Source organism: Sardina pilchardus, chromosome 2 (genome assembly GCF_963854185.1).
Source record: "Sardina pilchardus chromosome 2, fSarPil1.1, whole genome shotgun sequence".
Taxonomy (NCBI): Eukaryota; Metazoa; Chordata; class Actinopteri; order Clupeiformes; family Clupeidae; genus Sardina; species Sardina pilchardus.
In genome coordinates, this window is record NC_084995.1 from 14,800,497 (window position 1) to 14,820,674 (window position 20,178).

General features: G+C 41.6%; 2 protein-coding genes across 2 annotated transcripts; one reads left to right on the forward strand and one right to left on the reverse strand.

The window, feature by feature from the left end:
* The first annotated feature begins 2,911 nt into the window (after nt 1-2,911).
* Nucleotides 2,912-7,615, forward strand: tcea1 (transcription elongation factor A (SII), 1). The gene is made up of 10 exons (XM_062520018.1): nt 2,912-3,099; nt 3,908-3,970; nt 4,054-4,159; nt 4,702-4,804; nt 4,924-5,066; nt 5,421-5,477; nt 5,580-5,734; nt 6,561-6,707; nt 6,951-7,022; nt 7,224-7,615. Exons 1-10 carry the CDS (start codon nt 3,025-3,027, stop codon nt 7,230-7,232), a joined length of 930 nt encoding a protein of 309 aa, XP_062376002.1. The 5' UTR covers nt 2,912-3,024; the 3' UTR covers nt 7,233-7,615.
* Nucleotides 7,616-13,719: 6,104 nt separating this feature from the next.
* Nucleotides 13,720-17,651, reverse strand: rgs20 (regulator of G protein signaling 20). The gene is made up of 5 exons (XM_062554460.1): nt 17,627-17,651; nt 15,742-15,905; nt 15,044-15,130; nt 14,286-14,520; nt 13,720-13,908 (listed from the first exon to the last, which is right to left on the reverse strand). The coding sequence occupies exons 2-5, from the start codon at nt 15,900-15,902 to the stop codon at nt 13,720-13,722; spliced, it is 672 nt and encodes a 223-aa protein (XP_062410444.1). The 5' UTR covers nt 15,903-15,905; nt 17,627-17,651.
* Nucleotides 17,652-20,178: the final 2,527 nt, after the last annotated feature.

The window sequence follows — 20,178 nt, forward strand, 5'->3', positions numbered from 1 at the left end:
GCTTCTGAGAAGAGTGACGGTGGAGACGAGGCTGGTGAGACTGAAAGAGAACCAAACAGATTCAGTTGTCAATGTGGCATGTTCAATGTTCAAACCCAAACTCCAACACATTTGTGTAAATCATTTATTCTTTCACTTAAAGACTTAAAGTCTAGCATTTCTTCCTGCTTTCGTGCAATCGTATGACATCACACAGGTGGTTAAAACAGATTCTAATTTTCTAGCAGAGAAGTAAGCAGGTCTAAGCAGTCTTTGGCTAATAGGGATTAGATGAGCGGTTTTACACCATGACTGACAGCGAGGGAGAGGAAGTGGACTGGAGAGGGGGGGTGGGGGGGATTGGTGCATCTGCCTCTCCACAGGAGGGAATGGGCACACGCCGGGGTTACCGCAAGTACTCAGTGGTGGCCACAGAGTCACAACACAGACATCACAGGCCCCCTGATCGCAGAACAGGGATGAGGCCAGGGATGAAGACGGTGTGACACAGTGCACATCTAAAGCCAATCATCTCTTGGGAAGATGTGGTGCTGCCTCCTACTGGTTCACAGCGTACCCTGAGATGTCATGGAAGAGCAGCGCTATACTGGATGTACTGTATGTGTATGTATGAATGTGTATGTGTTTCGTAAGATAACAAAATGATGTGTAATGCTATACTGCCATTTTTACCTTATTACCCATAATGCAAATGTAATGCATATGCAATGTGTTTGTCCTTGTATAGTTGTATCCTGGAAGGATTAGGCCTTCAGTGAAGTATTAAGTGCAAGACAAGGGCATAGCTCACTGAAAGGACATAGCGAGAGAAGTCAGTCTAGAGGGAAGAGAGAAACTATTTCTTAAACGTCTTTAGATAATTTAGATGACATAGATAGCAGACAAACTACCAAGACCAGTATGTGTGTGTGTGTGTGTGTGTGTGTGTGTGTGTGTATGTGTGTGTGTGTGTGTGTGTGTGTGTGTGTGTGTGTGTGTGTGTGTGTGTGTGTGTCCACTCATCAGGGTCCTCATCGGGTCACTTTAGCTGTGATATTCAAGAATGTATTTATATGTCTGGAATTGTAGGAGGACAGACATTAAGTTTGATCTGGAACAGAATGACTGAGAATGTTGACTTTTTATTTTACTTGCCTTTGGCAAACCCTCCAGTCATTCCGCAAAACAAGTTGGCTATACCATGATGGAAGAAGTGCTGTGGCTTTTGCTTACAAAAATCAACACCACTCTATGCATCAGTGTATTTACCCTTGAGAGATGACTTTAAAAGGTCTTAAAAGTCTTGAAAACTCCATATCCTACAATGTGTAGGCCCTTCACTTTGGACATGGGCTTGGAATTCAGATGCTGGAATTTTACCTTTGTAACCGCGTCACTTGTTAGGCTACTGATGTAAACAGGGGTGTAGTGGTAAAATAAGAGGTGGGTAAACTATGAATTTTGTGATCACGGGAAGGTGGACTGTGCCATGCGGTATCAATTTTTTTTTAAAAGTAATTCATAGCATGTTTTATAGTGGTTGAGGTTATTTTATTGTCCAATGTTTATAACAATACCATGGTAATATAAACGTGTTTGTGAGTGCACATATTGTGAATGTGGACAATACAGTGTGATTTTTTAATGTTAAAATGTGCAATTGGTGAATAAACTCTTTTGGGAGGTGGACAAACTCTAATAAGAGGTGCAAACTCTATTTCTAACATTTCAGAGGTGGATTAACTGTGTTTAGGCTACTTGTGTTTAGCCTCCACTACACCCTTGGATGTAGGCCTACCTGCAGGCACCTTGCCACTCTGTTTTGGAAGACTTAAATACTGTTTTAATTGTATTTTTGTAGCACTTTGAAATTGACCATAATATAAATATGCAATACAATACAATATGCAATATACAAATAAAATGTATTATTATTATTATTATTATTTCAAAAGTCATACATATGCTGTTAACTAAATCAAGGGAATGAATCAAATGTTCAAATGTGTTAACGAAATGTTAAAGTATTCCTATACTAGGGCTGTGTTTACTTCTGCCAGTGCCACCACTATCCCTTGGTCTGAACTAGGAAACAAACACACTCCAACTCCCTCTAGTGGAAGTAGTGGATCCAATAGCCTACAATTGGAGGTCATTAACCAATCCTTCTACCAAATCAAAATAATCAGGACAAAAGGAAAGAAAGAAAGGAAGGAAGGAAGGAATAAAGAAAGAAAGAAAGAAAATCTTAAGCACCATAATTGTTTTTCTTTTTAAATGTGTCGACTCTACAATAAAAGTAGGCCTATTTAATTAGCCTATTGTATAGCAATAAAGAGAAACAAGGAGTTGCAAAAACAAACATCATCAGGCTACAAACTAATGAAAATGTTTTGAGCATGGTTATGGTTATGATTATGGTAGCCTATTTAACAGACACTTTTGTCCAAAGCAACATATTTATTCATAATCAGCAATAGCCTACAATTGTTAAATGTAACAGTAGCCTAACAATTTAAAAGTTGGTAGTAGCCTACTAGGCTACATTAAGGAGAATAGCAATGACAAACAACTATGTGAATTAAAACAATAGCTTATAGCATATTCAATCAATATACAAAACCATAACGCAATAGTCTTCACACACACGCACACACAGTTCTTGTCAGTGCATCACTGTCCAAACGCGCACTGTCAGAAATGTTGCACTCACATTGCCAAGAGTTCCACAAAATAGGCTGGTTCACATATTCATAATCTATAATATAAACGAAATAGTAGGCCTAGAGGGGGAAATGGAGGGAAGAATGAGGGCCAGGCAAAGGCGTAGAAGAATATGCCTGTTTGGAGCATAGACCTAAAAGGTTTGGAGCCTGAAATCTACTCAAAATCCTGTTCGGCAAACGATTGGTATGGTCTGATAAATGAGTGTACGTCTCGTGCGCTGCAGCTTTGCTCGCGGCAGCCCGCCGGTGGTTTGTTGTGTGGGTGCACGACACCATTGTTTTTAATCTGTTTTAATTTGCGTCTTGATTAACATACAAAATGGGTAAAACGGACGAGGATGAAATTATTAGGATTGCGAAGAAGATTGATAAAATGGCGCAGAAGAAAACGGCGGTGAGGTTTTTGGCATGATTGAATGAATGTGCCCCTTCTGTCCCAGACAAGACAGGAGGCTAAAAACGTTAGCCTTCTGAGGTTGCTAACGTAACACAACACGTAACCAGATTGCTAGCATGCTAGCGATATGAGATTGACAAATTTCTAATTACTGGGTAAAATTGATCACAACCACTTTTGCACTTTGCTCTTATAATCAGCAGCTTGGCAGAAACTGCGTAAGCAGGCGGAACTAGCAGGAATAGAAACGTGTGGTAAATCTTACTTCGTTAACGTTAGCCACTTACGCTAACGTTAAGTTAGTCCGCCGCCGAATCCGTTGTGAACACCCCCTTTTTAGCAAATGTACATGTTTTGGGGCGTGATGTCGTTTTCCCTACCCTTTTACAGCCATTTGAACCATTTATTTACGTTGCTACACTTACTTTTTGAGCGCGAAAATAACGTTTACACGTATACAGTGACCATAACAAATGTTAGCCATCGCATGCTGGCTAGTTAGCTGTTGTATCACTAACGTTACAAGTATCCTCTATATTTATGATAACTAGGACACCCTTCTTGTGCGAGAGGGTTTACTACCTGAAGATGGAGTTTTTTCCTGGGCATGCAACGAAATGTTAACTTGGCGTTAAGTTAACAGGAGTTGGACTTGCTCCGAGTATTGATTTAACTTGCATTGAAAGTTAATCAAACAAATCGTTCAGATTTCAGATCTTGCATGTCGTTAGGTTTTTCAACATTAGCTGTGGCCAGCTACCCAGACAAGCCATTTGTAACTGGAAACTGATTGTTTTCTTTTTAGTCTGGTGCTTTAGATCTTCTGAAGGAGTTGAAGAGCGTCAACATGACACTAGAGCTACTACAGGTAAGCCGGGTTTGACCGTTTTCATCATTCATCTTTTTATACCAAAGTTGTCGGCAGCCGTCTCTGATTTTGTCTTTCTGTAGTCAACCAGAATCGGAATGTCCGTTAATGCAATCCGCAAGCAGAGCACGGACGACGAAGTTACATCGCTTGCCAAAGGCCTCATCAAATCCTGGAAGAAACTCTTGGGTAAGATAATAATCTTTTAAGAAATATCGTGCAGGCTTCCTACCCAAGATGCTGGTGTAACAATGGCCATGTTTTCCTAATACATGTATTTGTGGGAAAGAGCTGAATCGAAATTAGATTTATTTTACTTAAAGAACAGAAGGGAGAATCCTAACAAAGGATTTGATCCTGTATACTGGTTATGCCTATCCCAATCTGGATTTCACCCTGCAGCTCAGGCTGGAAACCTGCACATTTATCTCTCCTGCTTTCTTTCTCTGATTGCTGGAACCAAACATACACAAACTGGCTTATCCACCAGGCTCACCTGGATTGTTGACCTGATTGGTTGAATGACTATCCAAGCGTACAGTCATTTGAACTATGCTCATTGATCACGCCTCTTGTGCAGTAGAAATACAGCTCAGATTCCCTAGACTAATCTTCAGTCTGACAAGATTGAGCTTAGACTGGTGATAGCCAGGCTACTGATCTTGTTCATCCCCATTTTAAAATGATTAATAAAACTGTTCCTAAATCAATCAACAATTATTGTTTGGCAGATGAGCCTGGTGGTGGTGGAGACAAGTCATCTGACGAGAAAAGGAAGGAGCCCACAACACCAACGGCCACCTCACAGGGCAGCCCTGAGCCGCAAGAAGAGAGGTATAAAAGCCAAGGTTTCCTGTTGTCTTTCTCTCCCGTCATTCTGTCCCAGTCCTGAGAGATTCTAATGTGACTATGCCCTGTACCTGTTCCCTCTCTTCTCCGTGTTGTGTCACAAGCTCAAGCAGTAATTCCAGCAAGGGTGATTTTGCTGAGGCCACCCCCAACACGCTTATTGCCACCTTCCCACGCGCAGCCGTCACCTCCGATTCAGTCCGCCTCAAGTGCCGGGAGATGATCACCAATGCCCTGCAGACAGGAGGCAAGCCTCTCTTTCATATTCCTTCACACAGAGCTTAAAACCTGTTCATGGGTTTCATCAGGTCCCTTTCCACGGGTGTAAACAATCAAACATCTAGATTATGAAGGCAGACTGCATGGTGCTTAATTAACACACCCATGGAAAGGGACCTGATGAAACCTATGAATAGTTTAGTCCTAAATACGCAGGCAGGGCAAGGTATATGGTTTAAAAAAAAGTTGTTGAAAGTTATCAACTCCGAGGATGAACTTGTCATAGCTGACATTTGTAAACTTTAGTGTCCTTCAAGTGAAGTATGGAAACGGGTCACCGCTTTTGACTAAATGTTAACTGTTTCTCTTTGGCTCCCGGTAGATGATCACATTACCATCGGCGCAGACTGCGATGAGCTTGGAGCCCAGATTGAGGAATATATCCTTTGAAAGCACATTGTCTCGTTCTGTTACTTTGACATGTTTTGTATACTGTAGCTTTCAATGAACAAACTGGTTGAGTTCCTTAACAACCTGGCACGCGTCTTTTCCGAGTTTAAAAACACTGACATGAAATACAAGAACCGTGTCCGAAGCCGAATTGCGAACTTGAAGGATGTCAAGAACCCCAACCTGCGGAGGAACGTTCTGTGTGGGAATGTCTCTCCAGAACGCATCTCCAAGATGACCGCTGAGGTAAGCCTCACTTTTCACCACTCCAAGTCATCCGAGCACTTCTTTGATGGGACTCGTGGTTTGATTTGGGTCACGTTTATTTGTTTGTTTGTCCTCTGTTGAGTTATCTGGTCAAGTGTTGGCTTTTGAAATGATAACTGGCGTGCCAGAAATGGAGTGATTATTGGACTCGGTCCTGTGAGACGGGCAAATCTCCACACAGCTAGATGCTGGAAGAGCTACATGAAATGTGTGTCATCAGCACATCTGCAACATGGGCAGCAGCAAACAGAATCGTGTAGTGCTCTGGTGACCAGAGTACAGGTCAGAGGTGTGGTCAGATCCGTGTGCTGTGAGACGGCTATTCTTTGTGTTCTGTTGTACTGTATGTGAGTAGTACTTATGGCAAGAATATCCTAGTGCCACTGCACATTTATTGGACCTTGACTGTTTTAAGTCAATTTGAATTAGAGCGTCAGCCAAGTGACTCAGTGTAAATGTAGCCCATCTCCCCATCCTGCAAACAGCTGATGCAGCTCCAACAGCACTGTGATTGCCCCACTAGTGTCTGGTCCAATAGCTGCAGTGTTGCACAAATGTGCTCACTTGCGTAGGAGGGTTCTTTGCATTTTACATTTGCTGTAGAGATCAGTAATAACTACCAAACTACTGGAAAATGGGTATCTAGTGTGAGCGTTTCTCATTCCAATCAAAAACGAAATATTTTGTGTCAAAATCAAATGTTCTTATTGGGCTACATTTATCTCTTTAATTTCACATGGCTGATGGTGGTTTGATATTCATTGTTTTATATTAATGGGGTGTCCATTCATGCTCTTGTGTCCAGGAAATGGCAAGCGATGAACTTAAGGAGATGCGCAAGAACCTGACCAAAGAGGCCATCAGGGACCACCAAATGGCCCAGACAGGTGGCACTAAAACGGACCTGTTCACCTGTGGGAAGTGCAAAAAGAAGTGTTGCACCTACACACAGGTAAGTCTAATGTATCTCCCAGCGTAAATGTGCAAATCCCCAGCGTTTTTTCACAACAAGCCTTATGCAACTGATTAGATTTGCAGGAAAGTTGTCAAAGACTGAGTTCATTGCTCACAGTGGAAAGCAAGCTGAACAATTTAGATTATAAAAAGGAAAGATTGTAGTTTTTGAATGTGACCTGATGGAAAACACGTGACGCTTTTTATTTTTTCTAATCTGCTCATCCTGAATCTCTATCAGGTTCAGACTCGCAGTGCTGACGAGCCGATGACCACATTCGTCTTCTGCAACGACTGCGGAAATAGGTGGAAGGTGAGTATTTTCTTCTCTGCAGTGGTTTGACAGTCACATGATCTTCCCAAATCCTCAGTCTGTTGCATGATCTTCACAATTTGACCTCACCCCTAATGCAGGGATAGAAAATAGTCTATGAAGCAGTTGGATTTTTGTAAATATTGGAGGATTGAGTTGAGCTCCAACTAACTTCCCGTTTGTCTCCTGTTTCTCCTCCAGTTTTGCTGAAGATTGGAGGGGGTCTTCGGCTTGCAGAGAGGTAGCTTAATTCCCAGACCAGGAGTCTGAATCAGTTATAGTTAGGAACTACCGGTTCAGTGGTACCTGGTGCACAGATATGGTCCCAAAAGCCCACTGAATGTTCTTTTCCTTTGGTCACAGAACTGTTTCCTGTGTTTTTACCTTGACATGAAAGTTGGTTCAGCTCTCAGACTCAATGTTGTTGCGTCTATCTGTTTATTTACCATCACTTTTTATATGTAGTTTTAACTTTTTTGACAACAATGATCACATTTACCTTTTTGTTTTGCTTTGCCCTACTGAGGACTAGTCACATTAATTTAAAATTGGAGTTGAATTGTTTCATGAAATAAATCAAAATGATAAACCCATCACGTTGTGACTCTCTTGCTGTACTTGCCAATGACTTGAATAATAGCTAAGAAAACGGACATTATTTTCACTTCAGTTACCAAGCTGCAAGGATGTGAACTCTTTTCAGGAAGATGTCTACTTTTGTTATTTGTATGTTGCTTTGGACAAACTTGTCTGCTAAATCCCATAACCATATGGGGTGTGGTTCTAGTAGAAAGGAATGGTAAAGGAGGCGTTGGCAAAATCTTCACCTAGACTGAGCACGGTCACACGGTGTTCAGGGTTTGAAAATGTAGCGAGGTAAGTTGTTAAGAATTTCCCTAAAATTACACCTATAAGCATTCCATTTTTATGCACCATGTGTGATCCCTTAACTTTGCATAATTGGAACAGGTATGTTTCCTAAAAAGTTTGTTTTATTTGTCGGTTTATTGTCTGTGTGTGTGTACCTCTCCAGTAGTGGTGTTGTATGGTTCTTGTGATAATTGAGTGAGCTACCCAGCACTAAGGCACAAGATCCATGAGCTGCCGCGTGTCAGCTGGTTAAACAGTTGTAAAGTAACACTAGGGCATTGCAAGGTGACTACCAAATAAAACCTGCATTAGCTTGGGAGTTGGGATCAGTTTTATACTGTATGTAGTTCAGTGTATGTAGGTTATGTTTGTTCTGGGTAATGCACAGGCATGCAAATGCTGTTATTTTTAGAAGTGATGTTGCTTACAAGCCCACTGGCGTGATTGAAACAACCCTGCCTTCACCATGGGCAGCACTTGTGTATTTATTTATCATGTAAGACTATTATGTTACTGTATCCCATCCTCATCATATCATATCCTTTCACATGGGGTATGGATTTTTAAAAACAACATTTTATTACCTTGATCTTTGTCTTACCAATTGTATGTTGGCAACTTTACTTGTCTGCAGCCTGCATACTCACAACTATAAACACAAAAATAAAGCTTGCTTTGTTTTTTTTAATATATATATGTGGAAATAAAAGGTGGTGGCCCTGTGCAGCCAGTGGGATGAATGCTCACTGTGTTCCGGCTCCTTCAGCAGTGCTTTGGAGAGGATGTCTGTTGTCTCCGCTTCCCAGTTTAAGTGGTTGCAGCTGCACTGCGCACTGCACAAAAGCAACGTGCAGAGCTCTGTGTTTCCAGTTACCGGATTTCTGCTCTTCGCCACCAGATCTTACCCAGGCACAAAGACGTTGCCTCATAGTTGTATATGCGTTATTTAAAAAAAAAAAAAAAAAAAAAAAAATACAGCCATATGGCTTTCTGATGGATGCTCTAGCATTTCAGGTGCTGGGTGGGTGCCTCTCGCAGATGGGGAGAAGCTTCGCCCAGTAATATTTGCATGTGAACAAGGACTGAATAAAACAGTGACATGAGTGCCATGGTGTTTGATGTTCAAATGAGATACATGCAGATAAAAGGTGCAAAAATCACTTTGCATTAAGCAGGCTGTGGATTCAAGGAACTGAACCCTTATTTTTGAAATGCAGATATGCTTCATTATATGAACCCAAGATGGCAGCATGTGCAGGGAACGCGCTTCTCCATTTCCCATATGAGATCTATAGGCTACGTTCTGTACTCTGCATGGGAATGTAGGTTAGCAGAGCAGAGTACTCTTGGGCGGTGATTTGGAGATGGTATGGGGGTTGTTCTTCGAAAGGCTTCATAAGAGCTGAGGAACAGATGCCTCAGTGTACCCACAGGATCTCACATATGACCTGTGAATTCATGCAGCAAGTTTGTCTGCTTCATTTGATGTCGACACCAAGAATTTGTAGTCAGACAGCCATGGGGACTGTACCATTCCAGGATTCTGTTCATTCATTCAGGTGACGCTGTTACCAATACACTGGCAGGCTCTGTGGACTGTAGTTCCTCTTGTTATGATTTCTCTCTGACCTATCAGTCGTGGCTAATTTTGTAGGTATTCTGCTATTCCAGATAACACATTTAAAATACAAAATATCAGGAACTATTTAAATACAGGTACACTTTAAATTGGTGCTATTCAGAATACAGTTACATTGATACATTTAAGGAACTACATTTTAAATCTATATTGTTTTTACATTTAGGGCATGCACTCTGTAATCTGTAGTGGAATACATTTTAAAAGTAATCTTCTTGCAACAGCGCATCATAGTTCCATCACTTCCTCAGTTAAACGGTGTACCAATTGAAGTATCCTTCTATCTAATCTAGGTTGATCTAACCATCTGATGGGGAAGGAAATGTTACGTGTCAGATCTGGCAGCCCTCACCCATTCCTCCCAGATCCACTTCCCAATTGCACACTATAGACCATTTTTTGGGTCATTATATGAAACGGGTGCCTTTCCCACTATGATATTTTCAAAATTTTCATCAAAAGTGATCACTCTCATCCATATTTGCCCACCTCAGACCATATTTGCTCACCTGGGACTGTGTGCTTCCCGCATATACAGCACGGTGTGGTTGTGTGCTGTGATAATTCCCATTAATTATTAGATCTTCTGTATCTTTTATGGTTATGGTTATATGATTTTAACAAAGGTTTAGCTTTCGCTGTATCCTTACCTACAACCTGTTTTTTTCTGGTTAGAGATTGGCATGCCTTGGACCACTGTTGACCGCATTCACTACTGATGCAACCCTGTAAGCCTTGTCATTTTATAAATACTTACAGCTGAAATAGCTCTTTCTAAAAGCTATTGTCCTTTGTATTTTTCAAATTCATAACTCATAGACAACAATACAGTTAAGTGCATAGTGGCCAAGCCAATGTTCCTATCCTTCACACTTTCAGGAGGCTGCTAAGGCCAACACTGCCAGTCCAGTAAACCATTTCAGGTCCTGTCTGAAGTTCATATGCCATTCCACAAGTTATCACACTGCAGACACCTGGAGGACCTGGAGCTCCTTGTCCAACTTTCCCAATTGTAGGTTAAAGGTCATGTTTTCTGTCATTAGTGGGTAATGTAGAAAATATGTCAATATGTGTGTATGTAGAAAATATGACCGTTATGAATGAACACCACCCACACCACTGAGCTACCAGATGCACTGTGTGCCAATCATGTCCATGCAGGTGACATTCATTCTATGTCTCATTTATATGTAAACAGGTGGGCTCTACTACCCTGCGACTGCCTCACTGACACTGTTATGACACCACTAGAGCTGCTTCAATGGACAACAGCTCTGTTTGAACATCTGGAGAGCATAAAATAACAACAATTGTGCATTTACCCATAGTTCTATAATAGCCTGTTGATATCCAGGTCTCTTCTCAGAAGATAGAAGGTATGTGATGTTGTCCCCATGACTGCATCCAAATCACATGGTCACAACATAACTGTTTGTTTTTTTTGTGCACCAGAACATGGACTTAAGTCTGCAAAAGCATTACTTGGTCTTACAAAACAGCTTTTGATACAGTTATGCATTTTAAATTAACCTAAATTAACTTAAACTTGTTTTATATAGAAGTCCTTGGAGTATGCTGAGATTCTGCACATCACAAGGGAGTATTCATGAAACAAATGTAAAATAATTGTGCTTTATTTTTTACCTTAAGAATCCAAAATGCCCACATATCATTGTTTATACTGATTTGATAAAACTGAAAATAAAGGGAAAACATAAATATTTACTGTAAACATTCATGTTATTCACCATATTGTAAACTCAAGTAAAGCAACACATTTTTTTACAGTGAACAAAACAAAATGAACAAAAGTTATAGGCAGTATCACTCCAAACCATTGGCTTAGAATGAGGTTGACCTGCATGGTGAATCCATCAGCTCAAATTGCACATGAAGTAAATTTCCCCTTAGACAAGAAGTACCACCATGAAGTTTATCTTTGCTGACAGACAACTGGTTTCAATCAACCTGCTTCATGAATTGTCCTGAGCTCTGATATCACATGAATACAATGATCTATTAAAATACCTCTTAGCTTATAACCTGTTGATGTAAAACATACTAAGTTAAAAACAAATAAATAATCAATTAAATAAAGAAATGAGCATATCAACAACTTCATTTCAGTCAAAAATGCAGGACAAATCACTTAGTACATTGATTGAAGGCCTAGAGTCCATCTACAGGATCTGTCTAAGAAATGGAAGCACTTTGGTTAAAGAGGGTCAACGTAAACCAGCCAGAGGCATGGACTTGGTGTGGGCCCTGAGATCAAGGACATTAGGAGTGAATGATAAACACCAGGGTTACTCATATTGTTGACTTTCAAAGATGGGCTGCTTTGACACGAACTTCACTGATGCATCTAGCTTTTTTACTTCACCAATGAAATACTTGCCTCTTCCATGTCAGCACACAAGCCTGAGTGGGAAGGTATATGAAGCCATGAGGACCTCCATTAAACAACACCCTACAGAAACGTTGTCGTGTTTAGCTATTCGTTGCACATGCAGATTTGCTTGTTCATTTATTGTCATGATGAGCCAATAAGAAGAGGGATATTATGCAATAACCCGATGAATTATCTCTCGGCTTCCCTCAGACGCCTCTGAATGTGAGGCCTGTGAAAACCTTAAACGCGGGTGCTTCCAATTTTCAGTCAGATCCTGCACATGACAAAAGTTTGACACTATTGCCATGAATAGTGATGTCAGAAATGTTTTAATATCAAGGCACTTCCTCTGATGAGGATCTTGTCTTTGAGTGACGTGTACGCCAGGCAACAACGTAATGAATCTACCACTAACGTACTGAAAAAAAAAAGAACACGATAATTCCAATACTTAACAGTGGCATGAATAGAAGGTACGTGATATCCGTAATAACAGCCAGTGCTAGTTTGGTCTCAGAACTCAACGAAGGCTCTTTGTCCTGAAAGTAGGAGAGTTTCTCTAAAAACACTGTTCTCCCAGCTTTGACACCCGGTCCCATCAAATCTATTTTTCCCTCTCCAACAAAACAATAACACTCAAACAAAGTTCACTACAGAGATCATCCAATCAATATGATAAAACAAATACTGATATTGATCATGTCGACAACTTAAAAATTGCCATAAGGGAACAGAAACATATGTGCCATTTAACCCCCAATAGAGAGCAAAATCTAACTCAGGACAATTAATGAACATGGTCATTACATGTCTGTTCACTTTGTGGTATACAGGAAGCACGCACATGACGTGGGCTCAGTTTTGATGCACCAGAGCCCATGAAAATGGACGTGTGATTTTCTGCGCATTTCCACTGTCTGCCGCTTGCTCCCATTTAAACTAGTCGATTCTCTGAGCTCCCTCAAAACACTGCAGAAACGTACCGCCATTTCCCCTCAGTCCTCGTACAGAGCCCAGGGATCAGTCACCTTAATATGGCCATTTCAACACTTTCTGTTAAGATCAGACAGCAAATAGTTAAATAGGCAGAGAGAAGAGAGTTCTAGGTAGTTCACTGTTACAGTACCCCTAATGAGCTGCCTGTGGATAGACTGTTCTCTTGAATAGAGCTTTGATTCCCATTCACACAGTACATACAGCTTGGCACATCGACGTGCCCACAGTCCTTTCACCTTTGAAATTGTACAATACAACAAGAGGAGATTCTATCAATTCTTTACATATTAAAAATGATCATCACTATATATGGCCTGAACATGGCATTTCCCTCTAAACAATAATGCAAAGGAAATATTTGATTGTTTAATTTAAAAAAAATTACCCACTATAATCCCACTCCCTCTCTCTCTCTCTCTCTCTCTCTCTCTCTCTCTCTCTCTCTCTCTGTCTCTCTCACTCACACACACACACACACACACACACACACACTAAAATAAATCAATCAATACATCAATAAATAGCATCCCCATGTCCACCCAAGATGATTTGTAGCAGTACATGTTGTGTTAAGCCCTCAGGATGCTTCAGACCTTTTTTTTAATCCAGAGACTCTGAGCCCTGAGTGAGTTTTTTTTCCCTTGCAGGTGCAGACCACATTAGCATGAAATCCCTGGTAGGAACCCGCTGACGGCCTTCTGAAATGTACCCCTACGGTTTCTCTAAGGAATGTCACCAACAACAAGAAGAACAGAAAAAAGACGGGAAAGGAGCGAAATGAAGAGTCGGATCCCAGAGGCCTAGGATTCTGGAGACTGCTCCGACAGGGCCTTGACCAGGTCTTTGTAGAGGGCAGAGTTCAAGAAGCGAGGATACGAGTCCCTTTGCATTAGCGTGTAGATCTGGAGCTGAGCGTCATCAAAGGTGTGCAAGTTGGGCTCCAGCATGTTGCGATTGATCACATCTCGAACTCGTGAGTCAAGGCTCACCTGGAAAGGGGGGAGGGGTGTTAGCCAAGGACATTTACATTACATTACATTACATTACATTCATTTAGCAGACACTTTTATCCAAAAACGACTTACAAAAATGAGGAATATTCAAACTACAAAACAGAGGAGACCTTTGGTCTGAATTATTATTCGATTATTAATTATGAATTACTACTCCATCAATCAATATTTCCACTAGAGGATGAGAGTACAGACGATATAAATACTACTACACAAGTAGTTAGAAGGAGAAAGTGACAGAGGAATAAGGAGATAGAGGATGGAGAAAGGGAGAGGAGATGAGGAGGGAAGAGAAGAGAGGAAACGCTTGCAGATATTCAGATGGAAATGAGGACGACAGTAAATGCGCACACCTCTTTGGGCGAGAGAATGGAGATGTAATCCTCGTAGATAAGCCGGGCCCTCTCCTCCACGTTGCCCTTATTGGCCTCTTTGCAGAACTCCTCGCAGGCGAGCCAAAACAGCATGTTCTCTTCGCTGAACTCTGTCCGCAGAAATTGCCGGAACGCGCTCCTTCCGCTGGGGCAGTGCATCAGCTTGTCAAAGGACTGGCCCCACACGCGGACCTCCTCCACCGTGGGCTTCAGGCTGCCAGGGCAACAGGCCATTTCAACGATTTCAGATCTCTGCTGAATTCTACTGTGTAGTTTTTAATTCCGCATACTGCATGTCTATATATGGCATGCGTGTGTAAGAACCTGTTTGAGTACTCTATGTCACTTCACAAACAACAACAGTGGTAGAAAATGGCTATAACACATGGAGGACTAACTAGATACAGTATTTACAAAGTGCTTTCATACTGATATTATTTCCTACTCCTGTAGATGTACACGAGTGGATGGCTGTGGCCATAGCTGTGTGCATGTTCGGTCTACATTACAGTATACATTCGTATCTGTGTGAAGTGCATGCATTGTGTTTTTGTGCTTTAGAGAGAGAAAGACAGAGAGAGGGAGAGGGATAGAGAGAGACAGGGAAAGAGACACAGATAGACAGATGGAGAGAGAGAAAGAGAGAAAGAGAGAGAAAGAGAGAGAGAGAGAGAGAGAGAGAGAGAGAGAGAGAGAGAGAGAGTTGGAGCATTGATGTAAGTTATTATAACACCGACCTCTCCTCACAGTCTCCCGTCTCCTCTGTCTTCGTGTCGGAGTCTCGCCGGTTCCTCTCCTCCCTGTCTTCATTCCTAACAGTGAGACTGCAAGGTGGTGAACACATCATGATCCTAACACACTAAGACCCAAACACGCCGTGAAGGGCATCAGCCAGAGATGGTTGCCAGAGTTGAACAAACTGACTCTGTCAGTTTATCAGCGGTGCTGTCTGGTGTGCTCTTGTGTCAGTGCGTTAGCATTATTTACTTACACTGAACACTGAGCTGATGTTTAAAATAGAAAACTATCCAATTGTACCTCTATAAAAGGATATCCCATTGACAATGACTATAGCAATACATTTTGGGTCTTAGAAAGTCTTAGAAAAATATCTTGCATGTCTTGTTTTGTGGACACATGGCTGGGTCATTTTTAATACAAATGAAAGGACTCAAGTCTCAACCCCTTAACCCCTCATGGCAAAAAAATACTGTTTGGTCACCTATATATAGGGCCTATTTGGGGTAAGTAGAGTGTCATTCTACCTAATTAGGTTCTGAGGTTTGAATGATAGACAGCAGGACCAGACCCTAGGTGAAGGTGGACCTGGAGGGCCGGTAAAAGGAGAGAGAGGTGATAGACAGCAGAACCAGACCCTCAGTAAAGGTGGACCTGGAGGGCCGGTAAAAGGAGAGGGAGGTGAGGGAGCGCCTACCAGGAGCAGCTGCAGCAGCAGCACCAGCAGAAGCAGCAGGCGTTGGAGCCCCGGGTGCCCTGCTCAGGCTGCTCCGGCTGGGTCGGTGCCGTGCCTCCCGCCACCGGCTCCTGCTGCACCGACATCTGCCTCTTGCGCATCTCCATCCGCTCTGATCCCATGGGCTGCGGAGAGGAGAGACATGGCATGATATCACTCGTGCACGCCACGGGACACCTCGACCAAACCACAGGACACTGGACGCCTCGCTCAAGGAGAGGGCACTGCGCCTCGCTCAAGGAAAGGGCACTAGACCGCTTGCTCAACCAAAGTTACCATGGCCATGGCATGACAGGTAATGGTTTTATGATTTGTTTATATCTCATCATCACACCTGGTACATATGAATGCGTTCATATCCAAGAAGCAGTTTTTACTGTTTGGCCAGCATGTTGTGGGGTTGATGGAGTGCAAGTGGATTTGCTGTGTTCAGCTGAAATTGAGTATCATGTTCACGCTTGCCCAAACAACCTCTATGTACATGCTCGGACATGGCTTCAGCATGTTTTAGACGTCTATAGCATCACACTACATCAGTCTCAAATAGTCTGTACATTTGTGGAGAATACTCATTGAGTATCATATCACTATCATACTGAAGTTGAATATTAGGATTTTTTTTTTCAAGTCCAACTGCAGAACAGCCTTGTAAAATGCATGGGAAACAGGTCAAGTTAGTTATTTGGAGCTCAACAGGGCAGGTTTTCAGGCAACATAGGCCAGTCATGGCTTCAGCTTTTTTTGATACAGTGTTGTAGAAAAAGGCGTGCAACTCATGTGGGTATTTTATTGCCAGCAAGACAAAACATTGTCTTTGACACGATGATGTTAATAATATTCCAAACGCATAGGCCTATAACCAACCCCTCTAGGTTGTGGGTTGGTGGCGTTGGTGGACCTCCACGTCTGACATAACCACAACTCATTCAGCCTTAGCTAATAGGCTATATGAAATTGCTGGTGCAATCCAAAGTATTGATAACACATTAATCAAGTTAAGTAATGTAGTGATATATGTTCCAAAATACATTTTATGTATAGGCCTATTCAGTAATCTGTAGTGGAATATATTTTAACCTCCCCTGGTACACAACATAAAGTCCAACCAACCGAAATGACCATGCTCATTTAAATAAGTAGCATGCAGGAATTCGTTGAGATCATGATCATTATTAGTATGTGCGGTTACTTGTTAAACAATGTGCGTTTCCTCTCAGCCCATGTGTCGCGCTATCTGTTCCTGTAATGAAAAACGATCCAAGGCTAGATGTGAACATCTCATATGTGGAGGGCGGCAAAAGGGCGCAGCACGGATCCAACCGCGGTAGCATCAAAGTATCAAAGCCATCCGAATTATTCATCCCTTTTTTGAAATCCACAGCCTAGGGGGAAAGCGACGTTGCAACTTCTCCTATCCATTATAAAGACACGTATGTTCAAGGTGTAATTAGTAAATACCTATGGGCAGTCAGAGAATATCGCTCATGTTTGAGGAGGAAAATGGGAGATTCCCACATTGGAAAATGATAGTGATTACGGCACAGACACACAAGTAAACTACCGCGGATGGTAGTTGTACACAATCGCATGCAGTATTACCTGAAGAAAACACTGAATTATATAATGTTATTATCACACAGCCCAGCTTTAGAGAGTGCCAAGATGAGGAGCGACAACCGCTCTATCGTCAACAGGATAACCACCAAAAAGACATTTCTGTTAGAGCTACCATGTAGCCTATACCTCCATCCTGACATGCCGTTGTGTAATCATTTAAATAGATGCTATAACAAATGTTAATAACAAAATATCTGCTAAGGTTATGCAAGTTCATTCCAGTACTTACAATTTCACCATGTATGCCCAGATACAAGAATTCTTTGCCTTTATTACATCCGTTGATATAAGGATTTTAAAGACCGGCTGCTCTGTGTCAACGCGCATGCGTTTTCTTTGCAAGTTGTGGCAGCCAGTGTAAGTGTAAAACCTCTGAATGTCACAGATTTTCCATGCGCTTGTAACCATTCCCCCGCATTTCTCGTATGCACGACGCGCTACAACCCACGTTACGGGGATATAGAGACAAATGTCGCGCTGTCGGTGCTTTTACAGAGAATATCAAATCATTTGAAATGTTTGTTTGCAGTGATACAATATTTTATGTATTTCTACCACGACGATGCTGGGGTACCAAATCCCCCATCAATGTATCACATCAGCATTCACTGTATGCTATCTTGATTAGCCTATAGTAGTTGACAGTTTTTGTTGGCAACTTAACGAACTGGATAATTGTGTGATGCTGATGATACTAAATGAATACTACCTCTTTGGGATGCTGAAGGATGCGGAGAGCCGACTGTGTAAGTGGTTCGAGGGGTAGCCAACATCAGCGTGGGAATGGCAACGGGAACGCACCCCCGCCCTTTAGCCTACTACAATCTCACGGGAGTTCCCCTGGCTGTTGTGATGCAAGGATTTCCCTTTACGAAGACGTGAAAACACTACACAAGTAGCCCACATAATGGATACATGATGGGCGAAATCAATGGGTCTCACCACTTATTTATAGGCTATGCTATATCTGACAAGAATATCGTTATTCAAAGCTCAAGTGTATCCCCTCTAGGCCTAAACGTTTAGTAGCCTAGACCTTTAGCATTTCCTCCCAATGCGTAAAGCTGCTGTCCATGGTACTGACACCGCTCATAGGCTCGTACAGCTTGATGTGTAGAGGCCTCGTGACGCGTTGGTGTTTTCCTATCAGTGCGAGTCAAGATAATTCAATGCCAGCTTTATACGAATTTCCATATTATTATTAATTATGAATTGTGGGGAAAGACTGAATAACGGTCGTAAACGATGAAACCTTCAACATACTGAAAAGAGCATTCAGTGTAAGCAACACAGACCTCATCAACACAATAACATATTGAATGTTAAATATTAAATGTCTTAAATCAGAGGTCCATCATATCTCCAAAATAGCTCGTGTTGACATATTCAGGAGATGATGTCTATCTCAGTAAAGCTATGCATAGAACAAATATGTAATGTAATTGTGATGTAGCTACAAATAATACATCATTTTTTTGTGACTGGATGGACACGAGTGATTAATGGTGAGTGGGAGGAAGAGATGGAGTGGGATTGGGAAATGACCAGTGAGTCGAGTTTGAGTTCGAGTTCGGGTGAGTAGGCCTAGTTGGGGTTTGGACACTGCAGCCACTTACAACACAGGTCCCCCACGATGTTTTATTATTATTATTATTATTTTTACAACCAAATATCTTCTAAGCGGTTATCATTTTCTTTCTATAAAGAGACTAGAGCAACATAACCTTTCCCTTTGGACCCAGACCTCGATGTTACACTAGATGGCAGTGTGGTGCCGTTTGTAATAATGTATTATGTCGTCGACAGCGGATCTACTAAGATGTGCTCAGTAACATCTTTATGAGATACGTGAAAACGAATTTAGAAACGAAAGCAAATAGACCTAGCCTATATAAGCATTGATTCAGTTAACAGACGATTTTATCGTCGAACATGAGGAATAGGCTACTCAAGCAAATGTAGCCAAGAAACCTTCTCTGAAACCTTCAACTAAAAACCTTTCTCTTCTGTAGATAAATACAACTTTGTGGAAAGCTGTCAATGTAAGGTTTACACATGAATAAATGACATAGCCTACAACTAGTTATTCAGTAACTAACTACAGTTAGTTAATTAGGTTGTAGTAGCCTACTACACCACAACAGCTTGGATTATTACGCCTAATCACCTGAACTTTCCTTTTACACGAAGTGTTTCCACAAATAGCTTCATAGCTTTCAAGGAGTTAAAATGGCTACCATAAATAAAACCATGGAAGTTTGGCTGTCATACTCAGTAAATTATTGAGTATCTATGTGTTAGCAGAATAGTTTGGTAAACAACAATCTACAAAATATGGAAATATTAACACTGTGATACTACAGCGGATGCATCATCACAATTAATTTGCTAGAATCATCAGAAATGTTAGAAAGGCTGAAATATAGATGAATAAGTTAGTTATCCCCAATAAAGAAAACATAAACAAACAAATTAAATGCATTAAGCATTAAGTGTGTTTGCAACTGGCTCTGTGGCACTGTCTTGTACAGACAGCCTAACTGATTTAGATGTGCATGTATTGATCTCCTTTGACCTTACCTGAAAGGACAGATCCCTTTCATTCTCATGTTCATGGCTTCCTTGAGCTGAGTAGCCCTCACCGTTCCGACAGGCTAGGAGTATCCGCTGTATCCGACCCCACATCAGAGAGGGAACATGAGGAACCCTTAGCCGCAGCAAACAAGAGGGCCTCATAGCCCAACATCGGACAATCCTTCTGCACAGCATGTCCAAAGTGGA

Bases quoted from the DNA above. Each gene is read 5' to 3' on its own strand.
- rgs20 (XM_062554460.1), bottom strand. From the start codon at position 15,902: ATGGGATCAGAGCGGATGGAGATGCGCAAGAGGCAGATGTCGGTGCAG. The intron at 14,521-15,043 runs GTCGGTGTTATA...TTGCCCTGGCAG, and splicing joins ACGGGAGACTGTGAGGAGAG to CCTGAAGCCCACGGTGGAGG. The intron at 13,909-14,285 runs GTGTGCGCATTT...CCCCCTTTCCAG, and splicing joins CCATTCTCTCGCCCAAAGAG to GTGAGCCTTGACTCACGAGT.
- tcea1 (XM_062520018.1), top strand. From the start codon at position 3,025: ATGGGTAAAACGGACGAGGATGAAATTATTAGGATTGCGAAGAAGATT. The intron at 3,971-4,053 runs GTAAGCCGGGTT...GTCTTTCTGTAG, and splicing joins TGACACTAGAGCTACTACAG to TCAACCAGAATCGGAATGTC. The intron at 5,735-6,560 runs GTAAGCCTCACT...TCTTGTGTCCAG, and splicing joins TCTCCAAGATGACCGCTGAG to GAAATGGCAAGCGATGAACT.